The following is a 22,393-nucleotide window of genomic DNA, read 5'->3' as shown; positions in this document are numbered from 1 at the left end:
TTTAGAGCTGAAACTCTATAAATTTCTCTTGTTCTATGTGTTTGTGTAATTTTATTGATTTCAATCCTACTGCAATTATCATATATTAAGATCACAAATTTAAGACTTTTCAAAAGAGCTAAAATTATTAATTTCTTTGAAAAACCCAATTCACCCCTCTTTTGGGTAGTTTTATGGGCAACAATTGGTATCAGAGCAGGTATATAATCTACTCTAGTTATCTATTACTCTTTCTTGTGATCTTTATCTTTTATATTTTACTATAACAGCCATTATTGGTAATGGTACAGCCGAATGTCAGTCCACAAATAGACCTCATTTCTTTCATGGCACAAACTATACCTATTGGAAAGCTAGAATGAAAATTTATGTTCAAGTTAATGATTATGATTCATGGAAATCCATAACTAAAGGTATAGAAATGCCTACCAAAATAGAAGAAGGGGAAGTAGTTCCAAAACCTGAGGAAGAATATAATGAAGATGATATTAAGAAGGCACAAAGTAATGCTAAAGATATAAATCTTTTATACTATGCACTTTCACCCACTGAATTTAATAGAATCTTAGGTTGTGACACAACTAAAGAAATATGGGATATGTTACAAGTAACACATGAGAGGACTGATCAAGTTAAGGAAACTAGGATTGGCATGCTTGTTCATAGTTATGAACTTTTTAAGATGAAATCTGATGAGTCTATTTTTGAAATGTTGACTAAATTTAATGATATTATTAATAATCTTAAATCTTTTGGAAAAACTTATCCTAATCATGAAATTCTTAGAAATATCCTAAAGTGTTTGCCAAAGGAATGGAAACCCAAAGTCACTGCCATTCAAGAGTCAAAAAATCTCAAGACTTTTGCCCTTGATGAGCTAATGGGATCTCTCATTACCTATGAGATGGAGCTCAAAGAAGTGAGATATGAGAGCAACAACATCAAAAAGAAAAGAACTATTGCGTCGAAATCCATTGAAGAGCAAGATGAAAGGGATGACAGTGATGAGGATGATGAGCTTGCCCTCATCACAAGAAGATACAACATGTTGATGAAGAGGAAGTTCCTCAAAAAGAAGCCTCAAAAGAAAATGGAGGAGTCTCAAAAGAAAGAGTCGATTATTTCCTATGAGTGCAAGAAACGTGGGAATATCAAACCCAAATGTCTATTGCTCAAGAAATCAAAGAAGAAGGCAATGGTGGTGACATGGCGCGACAGTGAAGAAAGTGAGCAAGATGATGAAGCTCAAGATGAGATTGCAAGTGTAGTTCTCATGGCTCTTGAGGATGAGGTAAAACCAAACTCTTCTTCTTTAGATTTAACATATGAACAACTCCTTGATTCATTTTATGATGTTTTTGATAAACTTGAAAAAGTTTCTACAAAAAATTCCACTTTAAAAAATGAAATGACTTCTTTAAGAAAAGAAAATGATGCTATGAAAATAAAAATCAAAAACTTTGAAATAGAAAGTGTTTCTCTAATATTAAAAAATGAAAGTCTCGAAAAAAAAAAATGAAAGTTTGAAAAATCAAGTAAAAGAGAAAATAAATTTTGTCAAAAATAAAAAAAAAAGGATAATAAAACAAAGAAAAATAATTTTTATAATCCTAACCAAAAGATCTACAGAAATACATTTTGGCAAAAATCTAAAGAAAAATCATTATTCTTTGGTACATGCTTTTGTTGTTATGAAGAAGGTCATAAAGCCTACTCATGCCCATATAAAAGAAAATTAGTTAAAAAAGTATGGGTGCCTAAAAATTTGACCCTTTGGACATGGGGAACAAAATCCCTTTATCCATTTCCCTCAATTTTGCCTTGAACTCTCAGATCTGAGAGTTTAATTTTTGCCTTCTCTTGGCCATCTTTAAAAACCTCTATTTATAGGCGATTTCGAGCATCCAAATGCTCGTACCTGGTAAATCCAACCTCCTTAAGGCTTCTACCTACCCAGATTAGTCCAAAACCCTTGATTAAAGCCCTCAAAAGCCGATTATAGTGGCCTATAGTTCTGGCCACTTTCGGTCGAAATTTGGCCATTTTCGTTCACAACACGACCGATTCTCAGCCTAGGCCTAGCCTTGAGGCCCCTTTGCCCATTCCCTTGAGTCTTTCACCACCGAATTCGATAATGGGAGGTGCTAGTGGAAGCTTGGTCGGCCATGGCAGATTTTCCTTTGCAAAATTTCACTTTGACCCAGTCTCTTTCCATTTTGCACTTTGGGCCTTTCTTTGAAACCCCCGAGCTTCCCAATAGTGCCATTACGACCCACAAGTTCTATACTTTCCATTGTATCTCTGAAGATTCCGAAAAAATGCCATTTCAACATCCCTCAGGCAAAATTATGAAATTATACTTAGGCCAGAATCTACATTTTGATCGTAAACCCTTTTGTTTTTTTCCAAAACTACTGAACGGTTGTTCTACATACTAAATATGAACCTCCTTGGGGTTTTGTTGACTTTTCGAAAGTCTTCTACTACAATTCAATTTTTTAGCCTAAATCATAGTTATATTTTAGCTGTATAGAAACTTGTTTCTATTATGATTTTTGTCAGTGCCATAAATCATACCTCAAGATGCTCGTCAATACCATATCATTTTAATTAGACATCTCGGCTCTAGGGCATCCCCTGTAGTCAATTCGGTCACTCACAATTGTACCAAAAATTACATTATAGCCTAATCTTCTAAAAATTTCATTTTCGCCCCAAGATAAATTACTCTTGAGCCCTTTGCAAATTCTCTAGTATTACACCAATAATCGGAAGGAAGAAAGACCAAGCATTGCAGGGAAGACTAGAAGCTGCTAGAGTAGAGTCTTTCGGAAGGAAGTTTCGGAAGCTACCTTCGGAAGGAAGTTAGGGAAGGAGGCTTCGGAAAAATGCTTCTCGTTTCCTTCAGAATGAGGCTTTGGAAGGGACTTTTCTCGAGAGACACATGTCTCTCAGGATCAGTGACATGTGTCCACTAATGACCATCCTCGATGCTTGACCCTTATAAAAGCCCAGCTACAATTCTCAAAAAGGGATCCAGACATCGGTATACCACTTTCATTTTTCTTCAAAAATTTAGCCTTCTTTCCTTTTTATAAGACTATTTTTTGAACGTCACTGACTTAAGCATCAGAGGGTCTTCGCAGGAGGAAAATCCCGTGAGCCTTTTAACTTTTGTTTGCCGTATACAGTTCCTCGAGAATTACCACACCTATTCCTTCAGAGGGATAGCTCGCGAAGAGAATCCTCCTCCTTGGAAGTCAAGTTCCTTCGGAGGGGACCACTATTCCCTTCGAAAACACCAGCCTCTCAGAAGACTCTTTCTGAAAGAATCCTTTGAAAGCACCTCACATCAAAAGATATTGGACCCTCGAGAAGATCAAGACCTCTAAGGAAGACCTTGCTCGTTCTTTTGGAAAGAAGGCATCCTAAGCATCCTAACTTCCTTCGGAAGGAATCTGTAACAACCCTAAAGTGGGTCTAGGTGTTTTAATACTTGACATCAGGGTAATAGCAATTAAAATGTAAGTCTAGGTATTTTTTTTAATGCTTAATGATAAATTTCCTTGGTGACACATAAATAATTTTAGATTGCATAATTTTATTTTATGGTGCATGGAATTAGAAATTAAGTGAAAGGGCCTCAATTAAATAGTTAATGAGATGTCTAACCCAAGTAGAAAATTAAGCCTAGTGGGCTTGGAAAATATGTATATGTGATACGTGTGATTTGGGCTTAGGCCCATGGTGAGAAATAATTTTGAAATAGTGGGTTTGATGGTGTAATAAGAAAATGGGGAAAAGAAAATAAATTAAGTAGCATTTGTCAATCAAGCCCCTGGATATTTTTGTTTGTAATATGAAAATAGGGTCATTTCAGTAAATTCTGGAGCTGGCATGCAGACCTGTACGTACTCCTTTTTCCCAGCAGCCTCTGTACGCAAATATCCTATTTCAGTACAAGGTGTATCCCTTCTTTTTGAATGCAATGTTCCATTGCTTCTTTAGTCCCTCTCCGTGTTCTTCTTCTTCTTCTTCTTCACCTTCTCCATCCTATTCCCTCATTTCTGTTTGCTGCTGTTGTTTACTTCCTGTGCGTGAGTGGAACTTCTCTCTGATTTTTGCATTCTCAATAGGCAAGTTCTCTTGCTCTTCCACGTTATCTTTCAGTGCAAGATCTCTCTTAGATATATTCTATATTACACTGCAAGCTTCCTTGATTTGCAAACTGTTACTTATTGTGTCACCTCGCTGTTAGTGTTTTCCACTGTGTCTATTTTGTGTGTAAATTCCCTAGTTACTATGAAGACCATTTAATGTCTCAAGCGGGGTTTGATTCACCCTAATATTTGATCAGTGAATGGCTTTTCTTCTTGCTTACAACGGGGTTTTGCTTAGCTCGTTGCTCTCTGTTCAGGCATTTATATATGTACATGTTGCATCATATTTGGAAGCTCTCTCCCATAGATGAATGTTCCTTGTCCATCCAAATGCCTCTTATATATATATAAGTGTTGAGTCTGAATGTAAAATGGTAAGTCACAATTGAATGATTTTATTAAGGTATTTGGAGGTCTTGCGCAAATAGCAAAAGCCTCAACTGAAAATATATATACTGTTCACCTATATATGAGACCCACTTATAAATACATATATATATACATGCGTAACAAGCTGATACCACTCATTAATTTGTAAAGCTTATTCGAGCCATGCCCTGCCTAGCCAATCCACCATATACTCATGCTTAAAGAATCGTTCGAATGCCCCTGCTCTGTTCTGCAAACCCAGTTATATATATATATATACACGTTCAGCTTCATTGATGTTCCAGCAAGCTCTTCCCGCTTGTCTTTTGCGTGAGCTCATTCTCTCAAGCTCTTGGCCGCGAGCTCTTGCCGCGTGCCTGACCTCGTGCTCTTGGCGCAAATTCACGAATTCACGAATTTGCAATTTTACCACCATCGAAATACATAGTTTGCGTTTCTTGAAAAATTCATTAAAAAATAATTTTTACAACAATTAATGCTAGTTATCAAAATACCAAGAGTTAGTTTTTCAAATTGAAGACATTTTCAAAAATGTTCTAGTTGGTCCTTAGCCTTAGAAAAATTCTAGGTTTATTTCGACTAGCAATTTCAAGGCCAATTTTTGGAATTCACTTTAGGAGATTCTTTAAATGACTTTGAAGATCTTCATATATATATAAGAATGAGAATAATTTGGTTTTCATTTGATCAAATAACACTTGATATGAGTGAAAAACTATCCAGTATTGTGAGATGGGCATAAAATATATATATATATAAGTATGGCAACAGCTTGTGAGATGAAATTCATGATGTTTATATTTATGTGGAAGTGAATGCATGACATGTTTCATACACATTCAGTATGATCATATTATGAGGCATAATATTATTTATCTTTACGCACCTAATATTTTGCACGGAGGGTAAGGGGTACCCTAAAGCACCTGGCATGGGACGAGGTGGCCATAGCCCGGCAAGTTAACTCCATATTTATTGTGAGGTATTATTTATGTGATAAACTTTGGCATGTGTTGATTTATGGCTTGCGAGCCTATGAGATTTGTTACTGATATTAAATTTATATGCACATATGCATAATAGTACATGGTGGCATGATACATTTAACTTGAAATTGATCAAGTCTTAAATTGTGATACTTGTATACATCAGTCAAGTTCTGGAGTACTCTCTTTTGGTGTCACCTTATTCTTGGTTCATGATCATTGTTTATTGTCCTAGAACTTGCTGGGCCTTGTGACTCACTTGATCTTCTTTGCCATTCCAAGTAAAGAGAAAGCTATTATTGGGGGTGAGTCCAGTGGGACTAAGGCCTAAGGATAGTGGTGTACGGGGACGCGTCCTAACTTGAAGATCCTATTTAACATTTTGGTGAGGCTTGAGATGAAATGATTCTTATTTTGTTAGTTAACATTAGAGTCTCTTATCTATTTTGTATGGCCATTGAGCCCGAACTCTTGAGCTATTGGAAGTGTAATTGAACTTAAACTTAGTTTCCGCTGCTGGTGAATGAAATGAATTGTTTGTTTAATTATGGTTTATTCTATATCATCTCTGTGATGACCTCCTTTCGAATATTCTATGCTAGCGGGAATATTCGAGAGTGGGCCCTTACAGAATCCTTCAGAAGCACTCCAGATCACAAGACTTTCCCGATGAAAAAATCCACACCCGTATGGAAGGAACCTTTGGGAGGAATCCTCGGAAGGCCTCTTTGAAAGCATTCTTGCGGAAGCCTAACCTATTTCAATAACCAAGCATCAGTCAAATCCCGAGACTATCGGCATCCATAGGCCTCCCACTCCTAAAGCTTCTAATTGTTGTATTTTGGCAACAACATGTTTCAATCAAAGAAACATTGAAACAATATTTTTAGGTTTTCAATCAATTCATCTTGCTTGAGTTGTCTTGCAAACTTTGAATGAAAACTCGTTGATTAATTCTAATGTTTGAATATGTAAATTGTTTGGATGTGTGAAAATTTGAGTGAAAGTGCAATTATAAGTATGACATGTATCTTGAGTGTAAATTGCTAATGAAATAAAAGCAAGCCAACTTTTCTATATGCTTGAATTGTTCTTTGAAGTTGTCATTTTTGAATACCTACTCAATGCAAGTTTCTCTTTTTTTAGTAGAAAAGATTTTACTTTCATATTATACTCTATTATTAAGGCTTGATGTAAAAAGGCAAATAGTTAAGTGTTTTCCTCGTGTAAATGTTGATTATACTTAAGGGGAGCATTATATCTACATATATGTGAAATCATTCTCTATTGATTCTCTTTAGTTTATCTACTCCTTTCATATGCTTTCCAAGAGATATTCTCTTTCTCGAAAAAATAGATAGAACTTGTGATGTCCCTATTCTATGTGTTGCTTACTGATACATACGTAAAATGCTTATGTCATTGCCTGATTACAACTATTTTTTTTTGTGGGAAACCATATTGTTGAACTATGCGTGTGACCCATTTTCACGTGACTTAGTGATGGGAGTGTGTCTTGGTAGCAAGGAAGTCTCAAGAGGACTTGTGTCTCTCAAGATGGCATAAGGGTTGTGGCTCTTATGATGTTATATGGGAGTTTGGAAGAGTTGTGGGAATGACTCTTAGGGCGACGTATGAGTCTTAGGATGACGAATAACCCCCAAAGTGACAAATGACTTGCTAAAAGTGTTGTTTCCATGTGATTCACATGTTTTTTTCTATCGTGACCTTAATTTTTGAAGTTATAGTTTTACTCTACCTTTAGGGTGATTCCTATTTCATGGGATCTATTCTTTCCTTCTTTATCAGTTGGCTTATCTTAAATATATTTCTACCACTCGAGATGTTTTAATACTTTATCTCGAAAGGGATAGATTGATTGTGTTACATGGATAGGATTAATATTGTGGTATCTTGTCTTTTCGAGGAAGTGTGCTAGATGGTAGAGTCTAATGAACAATCACATTACATGTGCTATACAAGTATGCTGAATTAAATTTGTTAACTTATCTAAGTAGATTTGATCCATGTTGAATATCTTTTGATCACTTTCTCACCTCATAAAAAGCTAAATATCTAATTTAATAATTTCCAAATAGAAGCTGAAACAAAAATAATTAAAATATTCTTATATCAAATTTCTCTCGACAAAAGAGACGAAGATTTTTTTTTTAGTAATTAGGGATATATTCAAAACCTTAATCTTGTTGCAAGGATGGATCATCTTGTGCCACCGGCTCAGTAGAAAAGCCCACATTACCACCATTATTAGCATAACCAGCACCATCATCTCCTCTTCTATCACTATAAGGAGTAGTATTAATTTTGTGGACTATGTCGCACAAAGGCTTGCTAATTGCGATAATGTCCGAGTGCTCAAGCTTTTTAGTTGGGTTGGTGCTAACCAAAACTTGTAGCCCAACAGTTAGTAAACAACCTTGTCCTAGCAAGCTTTCAGAATCTAAATTAGGCACACCATTGACTTCACTGGTGACAGAGTAGTCGTTTACAATTAGTGCTCCCATGGGATGCATGATGAATCCTAGTGGAAGTAGAGGAATGCAAGACTGGTCTTGGTTACTCATAGCTAGTTGGAGAGAGTCAATGTTGATGGTAGAAAACACCATTACACAGCTGGTATCGCTAATGCTGCTCTCTTGTAGAATGAATTTTGTGCTTGTGTCCTACACAAATATATATAGGTAGCAATGTGGTACTAGCAACTTAACATGAAAAAAATACCCATACACAAAAGACTCAAAAGGAATGTATGCATACTTACATTAATGCGAAAAAGAGAAATGCAATTTCTTGGATGTGAGCCACTAGCAATGTGAACCACCTCTTGCAAAGAAGTCACATTTGAAAGAACATCTAGCTGCCACATATGACGAACACAAATGCAAAGCTACATAATGGATTCGAAAAAGAAAATGAGACAAAGAAAGAATGGATTCAGAAGGTGATGATTATGTACCTGTAGAGCCCTACAATGCTCATCTTTGAGTAGATTGGCAAGAAAGGGTGAATATGGAAGCCAAGAAGTGGATGTAACAATGAGAATCAAACCAATGGGCTGGCAAGGCTCTGTGATACTTCTCTTGGTGATTCTAATAGTGTTGTTGGCTGTGAAGCTCCAAACGGTGTCGTTGCACTTAGCTAGTTGGAAGGCCACGTGCAACAACCGCTCGCTGCCATTTGGCAGTTGCTAGATGGCTGCACGCGGCAACCATCAGCTGCCTTCAGTTGGCGCTTGATCTCGCCCTTTCCTTTGCCTGATCATCTCCTGCTCGTCTGCCATTTTCTGTTGGGAATAATCAATCATGCTTGCACAACTGAATCCCAGCCTTTCATCCTCACTTTATGATCGTTCATCCGGGCCCTTCATCATTGCTTTTAATCCTGGCCCTCAGGATGTGAGTTGAGACAGTAACTTTGAGACGAGATTGACAATAAGAAATCATGAAAGAGGAAGAAGCAGAAAAGGCAAGGGCTTTCGTCTTCGGGGCTGGGGTTCTGGTTTGGTTTCTCTGTTCTTCATTCCCTGTAAATCCTGTATAGCTTGATTTCATTTTATATGGTTCGATAGGGTTGCCTCTAATCTATATTAAGTGATTATTTGGCATTTTTGTTTTCTCGAACCATTGTTTGTATCGAGGGTTTTGTGAGGGTTTATGTGGGTGTAATCTGGGTTTTCATCTCATAGTGCAGTGAGCTCTCCTCTCTCGAGCTCAACGTGGACATAGCCTCGGTTTGAGGTGAACCACGGTAAATCTCTCGCGTCTCGATTTCTGTTTTTCATTTCTGTTTATTGTGCTGTGTTTATTTTTCATGCTTCCAATTTTGTTCTTCTTTCATCAGTGTTTGAAATACAAAGAAAAACCCTAAGGTTTTCTCTTGGGTTCTCAACAGTGGTATCAGAGCCTTGTTAAGTTCGGCTCTTAGGGTTTCTGTAACTTCAATCTATTAAGTTTTCATTTCTGGGGTTTACTCATCTTGCGGGTGATCTAGGGTTTCTCTGAGAGAGTCTATTTCAGCGGGTGTGTGCTGTGTTGATTCTTTTCTAAGTCTAGAGCCACCTAAGTTACCTTCGTGCAAGGCGAAGATGAATTCTACCCGATTTGAAATTGGTATATTTGATGGAAAAGGAGATTATGGAAGCTGGAAGAAAAAGATGAGAGTATTACTCTCTCATCATAAAGTGCTTATAGCACTTGAGACAGATGATCGCAAATGGTCAGCAGACCAACTTGCGAGGACAGAGGAAATTAGAGAAGAAGCCTTCAATCTGATCTTCCTCCACCTGGGTGACAATGTGATTTGCAAGGTAGATGGTATGTCCACTCCCTTAGAACTTTGGAATAAACTAGATGCTTTATTTTCTGTCATTATTGCACCTAATTTAGTATATCTGAAAGGCATGCTATTTAATTTTAAAATGAATGCATCAAAGACAATGGATGAGAACATAGACGAATTTACTAAGCTTGCATTATTACTTAGAGGTACTGATCAAGCATTAGGAGACTCTAGTGAAGCTATGATTCTATTAAATTCATTGCCTGATGATTATGATGTTGTTAAACATGCATTAAGATATACTGGCATAGTACCTAGTCTAGACCTTGTTATTTCAGGCATTAAGGCTAGAGAACTGGAACTAGGGACATCAAAGAAATCTGGTAGCAATCTCTTTGTAAAGGGGAAGAATGAGAAAAAGCATTCTACTGGTAATAATGATCATGCTAGTGGGTTAGGGAAAAAGGGTAAGAAGAAAGATAAAAAGGGTTAGCAAAAGTGGAAATGCTATCACTGTGGGAAAGAGGGACACATTAAGAAATACTGTTATGACTACATTAAGAAACAAAAGCGAGGGGAAATGTAAATGCTAATCCTAGTAATTCAAACTGTTTAGCTGAGGTTCTTATTGTTTCAAATGCTTCTATTGATAATGAATGGATCATGGATTCAAGATGTTCTTTCCATATGTGTCCCAACATTGATTGGTTTCATAATTTTGATAAAAATGAATCTGGAACAGTGTTTATGGGTAATAACCAATCATGTAGGGTTAAAGGTATAAGAAGCATATCTCTCAAATTGCATGATAACAAAACCAGAACCTTAACTGATGTAAGATATGTTCTTGGCCTAAAAAGAAATTTAATATCTCTTGGCACATTAGATGAACTAGGTTTCTCTTATAAAGCAGAAAATGGATCAATGTATGTGTTTAAAGGAGATGATCTAATTCTAACTGGTGCTAAGAAAAATGGATTGTATGTTTTGAATGGCTGTTATTTCTCTTCTGATAATATTAGTTCTGCATGCATAGTCAAATCTAATAAGACAGAATTATGGCACCTGAGACTTAGCCATATGAGCCTAAAAGGTCTTAAGGCACTATCTAACCAAGGCTACCTTGGTTCAGTGCCAGTGGGGTCCCTCGATTTTTGTGAGCCATGTGTTCTAGGCAAGCAACACAGGCTGGGTTTCCATAAGGGAACCCACCTGGCGAAGGTATGCCTAGAATATATACATGCAGATTTATGGGGGCCTTCTCAGGTCCCTACTCACGGTGGTAACAGGTATTTTATTTCTATTATTGATGATTTCACTAGAAAGGTTTGGGTTTTTCTTCTAAAATCTAAAGACCAGACTCTAGAGAAGTTTAAAACTTGGAAGAACATAATTGAAAATCAAATAGATAGAAAGATTAAAATCTTAAGGACAGACAATGGTCTGGAATTTTGTAACAAAGAGTTTGATGAATTCTGCAATACCCAAGGAATACTTAGACATAAGACTGTGAGGTATACACCCCAACAAAATGGGGTAGCTGAGAGGATGAACTGAACTCTTCTTGAAAAGGTTAGATGCCTCTTATTCACCTCTAATATGCCAAAATCCTTTTGGGGGGAGGCCTTGTCTACTGCAGCCTATTTGGTGAATAGAAGTCCTTCCACTGCCCTAAATCTAAAATGCCCTGAAGAAAAATGGACCGGTAGGAAATTAAATCTTAATTACCTTAAGGTGTTTGGTTGTGAAGCATATGCTCACAAATCAGAAGGTAAATTAGATCCTAGGTCCATTAGGTGTGTGTTTGTTGGTTATCAAGAAGGAACCAAAGGTTTTAGATTATGGGAAAGACAATCTGCTGGGATTAAAATCATTATTAGTAGAGATGTCATCTTTAATGAAACAACTTTCCCTTGCAAAACAGTTCGCTCTGAAGAAACCAACATTAATAGAAGTCCAGATGATTTTATCATTCTATGAGGGTCTCAAATTGAGGTGGAGCAGGTTGAAGATCCTCTTCCAACTGCTCCAATAGAATCCAACCTAGAAGATGTTCCAACCCCAAATCAAACCTCTAATCATGATGATGATCAATAGGAACAAGAAGAGGAACATGAGATTGAGGTGGAGCATCACAGCTCAACCCAAGATCTCAGTGATTACCATCTAGCCTGAGATAGGAGCAGGAGGGTTTCAAGACCCCCTGCAAGGTATGCCTATTCAGGCTTAGTGTTTTGTGCCCTTGTGGCAGGCTTGGAATTAAGGAGTAGTGAGCCTTCCTCATATGTGGAGGCTGTCAGCTCCAAGGAAAATGTAAAGTGGCAGCAAGCCATGGATGAGGAAATGTCTTCACTTAAAATTAATGGCACATGGGAGTTGGTGCCAAGACCTCAGAAACAGAAGTTAATTCAGTGTAAATGGTTGTATAAGTTAAAAGAAGGTTTTTCTCCTACTGTTCCAATTAGGTATAAAGCAAGATTAGTGGCAAAGGGGTTTACTCAGAGGGAAGGTATAGATTACACTGAAATTTTCTCCCCTATAGTCAAATTTAAAACCATTTGCATGATGCTATCAATAGTTGTTCAATTTGACCTTGAATTAGAACAATTATATGTTAAGACAACATTTTTGCATGGAGACTTAGAAGAGAAAATTTACATGACTCAACTAGCTGGATATATTGACTCAAATAAACCTGAGCATGTGTGTTTGTAATACCCGGTATTACATGGTGTTAAAAATAAATAATTTTTGGTTATTTTGAAAGGACCTCGGGTGGTCCGGGAAGACCAAGGGTCAATCTCGGGAAATTAATTAATAAAATTGTCGAATTTGCAGCCGGGAGTGCCTCGGGACTTGGATGTCCAGGGAAGAGGGAAAGGGATTGATGAGAGTCTCGAGATGAGGATAGTGACGCTGGAAGCGGTCCGACCGGGAATAATTTTTGGAATAAACTCTGTATAAACCCGAGTGGGTGCCAATACCGAATAGTCGGAGGAGACGTCCTGGAAGCTGAGGGGACCCTAGGGGTGGTTCGGTTTTCTAAGTAATGCAACCCTTAAGTGTTTCGGGGTCGAATAAAGGTCCCGTGCAGGTGCAGGGATAAGGTCGGTATTCCCGAGTAGCGATCGGTTATTAATTTCGATTAAACCAAGATTTTGGGTGGCTTAATTATAATTAATTTAAGCATTGGGAGGCCCTAAAGTAATTAGTAAATTCCTAAAATGCAATTAATAAATTGCTTAAGTGGAATTTGGAGAATTAGAGGGTTAATATGTAATTTATATATATGTATATATATATAGCCGCGTGAGGAAGCTTCCTTGAAGCTTCCTAGTGACCGTTTCTGTGCATTTGAAATGGCAGAAAGAGAGCTCATGGGAGCTCGGCCAAGAGGAGAAAAGAGGCTCGGGAGAGAGAGCTATGAGCTAGAGAGAGAGAGAGATTGCGAGAGTGATCGAGAGAGAGGGTCGGGCTGGCCGGAGTTGCAGCGTCGCTAGTTGCAGCGACTGATGGTGGCAACACCAAGCTGCAGCCATGGCTGTTCGGCGAAGAAGATCGGGCAGAGCCAGACCAGCTGTGAGGGAGACCGACGACGGAGGAGCTGTAGCGGAGGAAGGCGGCCGCGGCAAGGAGCTTGATGTTCAGCCATGGCGGGCATGCGGGCCAGCAGCATCGAAACCGCAGCAGCACGCAGGGGGCCGCGATGGCTCGCGCTTGAGGCGGTGGCGGCGTGGTTACGAGAAGCAGCCGACGGTGGGGAGTTAGCGGGTAGCAGCGGTGGCCAACGGAGGCGAGGCAGGTGGCGGCCGGTGCTGGTCCGTGCGGGAGTCGCTGAAGAAGAAGGAGGAACAGGCGCGCTGGGAAGAAGAAGCAAGGAGGAAGAAAGAGAAAATAAAAAATATATATATAGAAATAAAGAAAATCAGGGAAAAAGGGAAAATAGGAGAAAAAATTCCAGAAAAATCCAGAAAAGTTTTGGAAATTATTTCGAGACTCTTGGAGCATACTGAAAGCTCGAGAATGGGATTTTGAGCGCAAGTGGCAGCTCGAGAGTCAATGCCGGTGTGGGCGGTTGGCCGATTTTCGTTTCCAAATTGTCCGAGGTAAATTAATATTTCTTCCCAAATTATTTACATTAAGCGAATTAATGTAGAATAATTAATTATTGGATTAAACCCTGTGTTGGGGTTATTTGAAATCTTGTTAATGGATGATTTTTGGCGATGTGCGGTGTAGTCAAGGGCATTGGTTAAATGCCGGATGTTAATGGAGTTGGGCTTTTGTGTGTTTTGCATCTAGGTTTGACCGGGGAGGCGGTGATCCTAGAGGAACTAGAGGTTCGGGCTAGAGCTCGTGCCGAGGCGGAGTTGAGGCTTCGAGCCAGGTAAGGGATGGCCCCATGTGGAGGTGGCCTTGTAAGTTGGTAAATGTGTTTGATAATGCTTTTATGTTGCATTGGCATGTAGTGTTTATATCTTGTGTGATGCAAGCTCTAGTGGACCTATGGCTATATGGAGGACTAGTGGTGGGGGTGATAGGTTGATGCCTCAAACCTTAGTGGGTTGTGAGGATGTGTGAGCCTAGCCTCATTTGCATGCATTTGGCATACATAAACATGATTATATTCATATTTACATGCATTGCACCCTTACTGAGTCTTTATGACTCATGAGGTTTTACCTCATGTGTAGATGATGCAAGTCCGGATGCAAGCAGGGATGGCGTCGGGAGGCCGCTGTGGCAACTAGTTGAGTTGCCCGAGTTATGTATTTTTAATATTGCTTGTATGTAGCCAGGGGGCGTGGTGTATGTATACCCTTGTGAGTAAATGTCTGTATTATTGAGCTTAAATGTATTTAATTGTGTAATCATCATAGTGTGATAGATGATTGTGAGATTGCTTGTTGAATGTGGCATAGTCGGTAAAGCCAAGTTTCGGACCGAGTCAAAATCAGCAAGGTATGTTCTCATAAATCTCCAATACTCAGCGAAGTGTTTGTATGCTAGCCTTGTGCCTGGGTCACCTCTGGCTTGCTATGGGGTGAGCTAAAGAGAGGTGAAGCTCACTCGGGTTTCAGGTCTTGGTCCGCTGGATTTTTCTCATTTGAGTTGGGACCGATTCTTGAGTGGAGCGAAGGGAAGGACGAAGCCTAGTTCCCACCTAGGGCGTTTTCTGTTGAAACATAGTCCAACCCTTCAATTGTGGTTGTCGGGTGAATAATCCGGTCGATTATTTACCGGTGACGCCCGTAAGTGGGAGCGGGTCGTTACAGTGTTTACTGAAAAAATCTCTTTATGGCTTAAAACAATCCCCTAGGCAGTGGTATAAAAAATTTGATAGTTTTGTCTTAGGGATTGGTTTTGTAAGGAGTCAATATGATAACTGTTTCTATTTTATTCTCTCAAATATCCCCATTTATCTACTGTTGTACGTAGATGACATTCTGTTAATTAGTAAGTCTAAGTCTAAGATAAATGAATTAAAACAAATGCTTAACACAAGTTTTGACATGAAAGACTTAGGGTCAACTAAAAAAATTTTAGGAATGACAATAGAAAGGGATAAAGGAAATTCCAGCTTAAAGGTTCATCAAAATGACTATTTAATGAAAGCTATAAAAAGGTTTGACATGCATAATTGCAAGCCAGTAAGTGTTCCATTAGCTGGACATTTTGTCTTAACTAAATCTCAATGCCCTTCGTCCAACTCTGAAATCATTAAAATGGAAAAGGTTCCATATGCTAATGCAATTGGAACTATCATGTATGCTATGATTAGTACAAGGCCTGATCTAGCATATGTTATATCATCCCTTAGCAGATTCATGTCCAACCCAGGTAAACCTCATTGGGATGCTCTTAAATATTTATTAAGATATATACATGGATCTGTTGATGTTGGATTAATTTACAAGAAAAGATTTAATTCTCTTGATCTTGTTAGGTATGTAGATTCTGACTTTGCAGGGGATAAAGACACCCGAAAGTCCACTACTGCTCTATATTTCACCTTAGGTGGAAATTACATCAGTTGGAAGTCACAGTTGCAACCCCTGGTTGCTCTGTCTTCCACTGAGGCAGAGTATGTAGCTGTGACTGATGCAGTAAAGGAGGCTGTTTGGATTCAAGGTATACTTCGGGAAATTCACCTACTTCAAGGAAAGGCTAAGGTGTATTCAGACAGTCAAAGTGCTATTCACTTAACCAGAAATCCAGTCTACCATGAATGCACTAAGCATGTGGATGTCAGGTATCATTATGTTAGAGATTTGGTTTTAAATGGAACTATTTCTATACTAAAAGTGCCTACAAAAAATAACCCAGCAGACATGGGTACAAAGTTGCTAAATGCAACAAAATTCAAGCATTGCTTGGACTTGTTGCATGCGGGTATTGGTTGATCTTATCAACTAAAGCTATGAAGAAGATGATTGTAGCATGCTACCTTTTTGTCATGAAGTTTGGATTACATTTCTTGTTTGGTGCTTTAAGGTGGAGATTGTTGGTTGTGAAGCTCCAAACGGTGTCGTTGCACTTAGCTGGTTGGAAGGCCACGTGCAGCAACCGCTCGCTGCCATTTGGCAGCTGCTGGATGGCTGCACGTGGCAACCATCAGCTGCCTTTAGCTGGCGCCTGATCTCGCCCTTTCTTTTGCCCGATCATCTCCTGCTCGTCTGCCATTTTCTGTTGGGAATAATCAATCGTGCTTGCATGACTGAATCCCAGCCTTTCATCCTCACTTTATGATCGTTCATCTGGGCCCTTCGTCATTGCTTTTAATCCCGCCCCTCGGGATGTGAGTTGAGACAGTAACTTTGAGACGAGATTGACAAAAAGAAATCGTGAAAGAGGAAGAAGCAGAAAAGGCAAGGGCCTTCGTCTTCGGGGCTGGGGTTCTGGTTTGGTTTCTCTGTTCTTCATTCCCTGTAAATCCTGTATAGCTTGATTTCATTTTATATGGTTCGATAGGGTTGACTCTAATCTATATTAAGTGATTATTTGGCATTTTTGTTTTCTCGAACCATTGTTTGTATCGAGGGTTTTGTGAGGGCTTATGTGGGTGTAATCTGGGTTTTCATCTCATAGTGCAGTGAGCTCTCCTCTCTCGAGCTTAACGTGGACGTAGCCTCGGTTTGAGGTGAACCACAGTAAATCTCTTGCGTCTCGGTTTCTGTTTTTCATTTCTGTTTATTGTGTTGTGTTTATTTTTCGTGCTTCCAGTTTTGTTCTTCTTTTATTAGTGTTTGAAATACAAAGAAAAACCCTAAGGTTTTCTCTTGGGTTCTCAACAAGTGTCATAAGCACAATCCGAAAGGGCTATCCATGTCTGACCACAGGAACTGCTCATGTTCACAAAAAAAGTTTTTGTCATCCTCTCTGCAAGATTCATTAGTTTCTTCCTTGTTTCAGTTATTTGCATCCCTGTAAATATGACCATCATGTCAATTTTAAAAAATAAAAAATGTAACACCTACAAAGTAGTATATTAGGGCGGTCTTCAATATATTTCTTAGTTTCATATATCTAATAATTACCTTTAATTAACACTTTTGGGTAAGGATATGTGTTGTTAGGTACGATACAAAGAAGAAAGAAAGAGTACCTCCAAGATTGGATACATTAGTAGCCACAAGGCTTGCAAGCCTCTCAGATTGTCTTTGCAAGATAGCTAGCCAATGTTGAGCTTCAAATGCCCTTCCGCTATTTAAGAAAAGGTGAAAAATCTGATGGATTGGTGTGTACTCAACCTCTGCTTGTTCTACCCATGTAACCTACATTTATTTCAATAGAGTTGTAAAATATAATGATAATAAATCATTCTTTAATTCTCATATGTATATATGTATATATATTGTTTTGATATGTCACCTTAGAGCATCCATTCGGTAAGTCTTTGATGATGCAACCAGAGGGTCTTCTCTTGTATCTGGGGGAGGAAGCTTGGGAACTTCCACCCATGCTTTCAAATGGAAAATCAACAATAACCCAAGTCCCCTCCTCCTTGTTTAGTTGGCAATAACGAAGAAATAGAGCCTCTCTTGTGGGAATTAGTGGAGATAGAAATTGTAGCACTGCGTACATCTAGAGACACGTACATACAAATACATAAACAATCATTTATTTATTAGTAATCTACAAATTTAAGAAAAAAATGAGTTATTATTAAATTAACAGTTCTTATGCAACTAACATTGGTTTTATGATTTTTACTAAAATAGCATTAGATGATTTTGAAGAAAAAAATCGAAAGAGACTCGCTAGTACTGAAAAAGCATAAGTTTTTAGAAGTTAAACCAAACGTGCCAGTCACACTAGTGAGTTCACCTTTTTCATGCCAAATCTTTTGCTAGAGTGTTTACAAAGAGAATCAAGGACTCGCTAGTTGGACTAGCGGGTCTTTCTTATCGTAAGCTATTTTAGTAAAAATCTAAAATCCAATATTAGTTGCATAAAAAGATAAAAAAATATATAACATTAATTTAATAAAAAATTCAAAATAATCCCATTAACTTTTCATATATTTGGAGTACTCACAAGATGATGGGAGCCACTTGCATGTCCTAAAATGCCTGAACTGACCACTTGAAGTGTTGTTGCTCTAGAGATATTGGAGGGGAAGAGTTCCACCCACTTCTTCTGAAATAGAAAATAATGACTTTTTATAGAAATTTCTTATATACAAATTCAATATATAGATGGATGTTCTCCCTTACGTCTATAGATTAAAATAGGAATAAAAATATTGTTTTGGTGACTTTTTTTTTTTGCATAATTATTACTAATTAACATGGATATTGACATAATAAAAGTCAATGAGTATTAATAAAAACAATTGTCCTTCAATTTTTGTTAAATTATTTTTTTGAGATATATTAAATAGGGAAACACTAAGCTTCAATTAATGCATCTTGTTTCATTGTTTACAAATTCAAACTAATTTTTCTGTTTGATGATAAATGGATTGTGTTTTATAACACTTTATCACCCAATAAAATTGTTTAGGAATGGAAATAATGCTACAAGGTGCATTATATATATTAGATTAAAGAGTTACTGAATTGGACTTACGACGTCAAGGAAAGCATCAACCAACATGAAGCTACTGATGGCGACAACAGCAGTGTGTCGAGAGGCTTCCACAATGAACTCATTGACTTTATCTTGCTGAAACTTCAATGGCCATTGAAACAACCTCGCGTGCTCTTCACCATTCAACACTTCCTTTTTGGTACCCTCAGATCTAATCCAAAGAGGGTCAGTTGCCCGACACATCTTCACCAGTTCCTCCATGGATGACATTTCAAGGCCCAACACAATGGATTTGTTTCCTTCCACAACCAGACAGTTGCCGACGGAATGGGAGAAGTTTTCTATCATCAAAGGGGCTTGGCTGATCATGTCCCTGAAGTCGTCTATTTGTTGCTCTTGGAAATAAATTGTTGAGGAAGGAGGAAGCGAAGGGGCTATCGCTTCTGTTGTTTCCACTATTTGAATATGCTGGCTTGATGTTATACCAAAGCAACTCATTCTTTGTAACTAGAAAGAAGAACATATATAAGGAAAAAAAATTAAAGAAGGTATACAAGAAGGAAAATTGTTTTCTTATGGAAGAAAATTTTATTAAGAATAATATAGTAATATTATTATAACTTTTTCCAATATTTAATTATCATAATAATGTTTTTGTTCCTTATAAACAAGTTTGAAAGGGTCCCATTATTTTGCGTAAATTTTGGGCATTACTATTTTTGTGGGCTAGATATGTTGACCACAAAAAATAAATTAAATTTTATGCATAAAATTTTTGTTTAAATATCTTTATGTGAAGAAATATTTGTATTCTTATATAATTTTAAATAAAAATAAAAGTATTATTATACTTAATTTTTTATATAAAAAGTAGAAAACATTTTGTGACAAAGACAGTTACATGTATATATATATATATATGCGTGTGTATTTCAAATATCTTGAATTAGAAAAAATTGAAAGATATATTGGTACAATAAGTCTATGAGAGTAGTGTACCTCTATTTTGAGTTGCATATTCTCAAGTCGAAGTTGTTGTTCATCGTAACCCATATTATTGCAATTAAGGCATATCAATGCTTGTATGGCAGCTTGTAGCTTCAAATTCTCATTCTTCAGTCTTTCATTCTCGGCTCTTAGTGTTAAGTTATCATTCCGATCTTGTTGTGCCTAGCACATGAAAAATTATCAGCAAAAAATCCAAACTAATTATGCACAAATTAAAAACCCAATCTAACTGGAAATTGAGATCTTACACATTTAAAAAAAATAAAAACCCATTATATAAGATAATGAAATGGCAAGTTATGGATGAAATTAATTATAAGATGTGCGTACCTTCATTTGGGTTCGACGATTCTGAAACCAAAACTTGACTTGGCTAGGCTTGAGCCCTAACTCTTGGCTCACCTTTTTCCTTTGTTTGTAATTTAGGTGTGGGCTCTCCTTAAATAAACTGCGTGCAAGGCACAGGGTTAGCAAAGTGATACCATGTATGCATCATTAAGTTTAGAGAGAGAGAGAGAGAGAGAGAGAGAAAGAGACGCTTCCATCTCTTGAATTTGGCGAGGAGTGTGGCAGTGATGACATTTCTTCTTAGGTTGGGGCATAATGATCATCTCCATCTTGTCTGTCGATGCTCCTTCTGGGGGCTTACTAGAGGAGCCATTATCCTCATTCTCTCTAGTTGTCCCTCTAGTTACCTCTTCATCATTCTACAACAGGGTTAAGGTTACCATTTCTTAGATTTATATATATATGGAGAGAGAGAGAGAGAGAGAGAGGAAAGATGATTAATTAGTTTACTTACTGAAATAATTAGAGGAGAAAAAGGATCGAAATTTATGTGAATGTCACTAAAGTTAGAGCCTTGGCTCGGTAGCAAAACCCCATCTTCTCCCGCGACTACAGGTGCAAGAACTTCACAATCTTCAGACATTTCTTGAGACTCAAATCAATCATTTCTAGATGAGAAACTAAAGGGAATATGCATATTTATATAAAAGGAAGATGGGTTGAAATTAGATATTAGTAGGTTGGTGGGGGTTGAGTTTACTTCATCAGATGAAACTGAAAGAAAATTAACAAAGATTAGACTGAACGAAAGAAAAGAACAAAAAAGATGAAGTCATAATACGTGGAAAACAATTTAAATAATGGTTTGACTCTCTTAATCTCCCAATGCAAGAAACAACTTAAATGTGGCACACATCTCTTTTTCTCTATCCATTTCTATTCCGTGAGTAATCACCTCATTCATTGAGGGGAGTAATTGATGACCATCAAAAGCTAAAGAGGCTATTTTAGCCATATAAGTTTTTACTTTTTTATAAGATTGGGTTGCATGATAATTAATTATCAAATACATTACACCCATCATTCTCACATTCATCAAGAAAAGCAAATGACACTTTTTATATTTATTAAAATTACAAATACTTTCCTTCTTAGAAATTTGAATAAAAGGATCACTTTACATTGCTTATCTTTTTCTTTCCTTTCTTTGTCTCTCTTGTCCCTTCTAAAACTTCTTCGATACATTCTCCCCCTTCTGTCCTCTCTCTCTTTTATCTTACATAAATATAAAAATGTATTTTTGTAACAAAAATAAAATTCTAATTATTAAAAAATATAAACTAAAATTTACACGTAAACTAAAATATAAATATAAATAAAAATTATAGAACTAAATATATTTTCCAATAGGGTAAATATATATAAATATAAACTAATGTTTTTTAGAAAAAAATTGCAAATAAAAAAAAATTTTTAAGCAATCACCATCATGAAACCCTAGATAAAATGGTAAGGGTTCCTAATTAACCTCACATCATGAAACCCTAGATGGAGTTTTGGATTTAGAGAACCCAAAGAGAGAAGGAAAGTGCGAAAAAGATGGAAAGGGAAAGTGTAATATTCGAGAATTTTTAAAGAACTCAAGAGTAAATTATCTTGGGGCAAAAAATAGAATTTACAGATAAATTGAGGTTATAGGATAATTTCTTGCCATTATGAATGACCGAATCGACTGTAGGGAGTGCTCTGGAGCCGAGATGTCCAAGAAAAATGAGATGGTGTTAATGAGCATTTTAAGGCATGATTTATGGCATCGAAATAAATTGGATCACAAATTATTTTTGGTACAGCGAAAATACAACTATGATTTGGGATGAAAAACTGAATTATCGCAGAAGACTTCTGGGAAGTCAAAGGAACCCCAAGGAAGTTCATATTTAGTATATAGAACAACCTTTCAGTAGTTTTGGGAACAAACAAAAAGATTTACGATCAAAACGTAGATTCGGGCCTAAGTGTAATTTCTTAATTTTGTTGGACGAAGATTGAAATGACATTTTTTTGGAATTGACGGGGATGCAATGGAAAGTATAGAACTTATAGGTTGTAATAGCACTATTGGGAAGTTCAGGGGCTTCAAGGAAAGGACCAAAGTGTAAAATGAAAAAAAACTAGGGTCAAAGTGTAATTTTTCAAAATTGCACAAAGAGAAATCTGCCATGATCGACC

General features: G+C 37.3%; 1 protein-coding gene across 1 annotated transcript; it reads right to left on the bottom strand.

The window, feature by feature from the left end:
- Window positions 1–7,734: 7,734 nt before the first annotated feature.
- On the bottom strand, window positions 7,735–19,366 carry LOC127787523 (homeobox-leucine zipper protein HDG5-like). The gene is made up of 8 exons (XM_052315582.1): window positions 18,908–19,366; window positions 18,374–18,475; window positions 17,708–17,920; window positions 17,442–17,610; window positions 17,144–17,260; window positions 8,514–8,662; window positions 8,287–8,414; window positions 7,735–8,212 (listed from the first exon to the last, which is right to left on the bottom strand). Exons 1-8 carry the CDS (start codon window positions 19,364–19,366, stop codon window positions 7,735–7,737), a joined length of 1,815 nt encoding a protein of 604 aa, XP_052171542.1.
- Window positions 19,367–22,393: the final 3,027 nt, after the last annotated feature.

This window comes from Diospyros lotus, chromosome 12 (assembly GCF_014633365.1).
Source record: "Diospyros lotus cultivar Yz01 chromosome 12, ASM1463336v1, whole genome shotgun sequence".
NCBI lineage: Eukaryota > Viridiplantae > Streptophyta > Magnoliopsida > Ericales > Ebenaceae > Diospyros > Diospyros lotus.
This window is presented reverse-complemented; position numbering and strand designations above follow the sequence as displayed.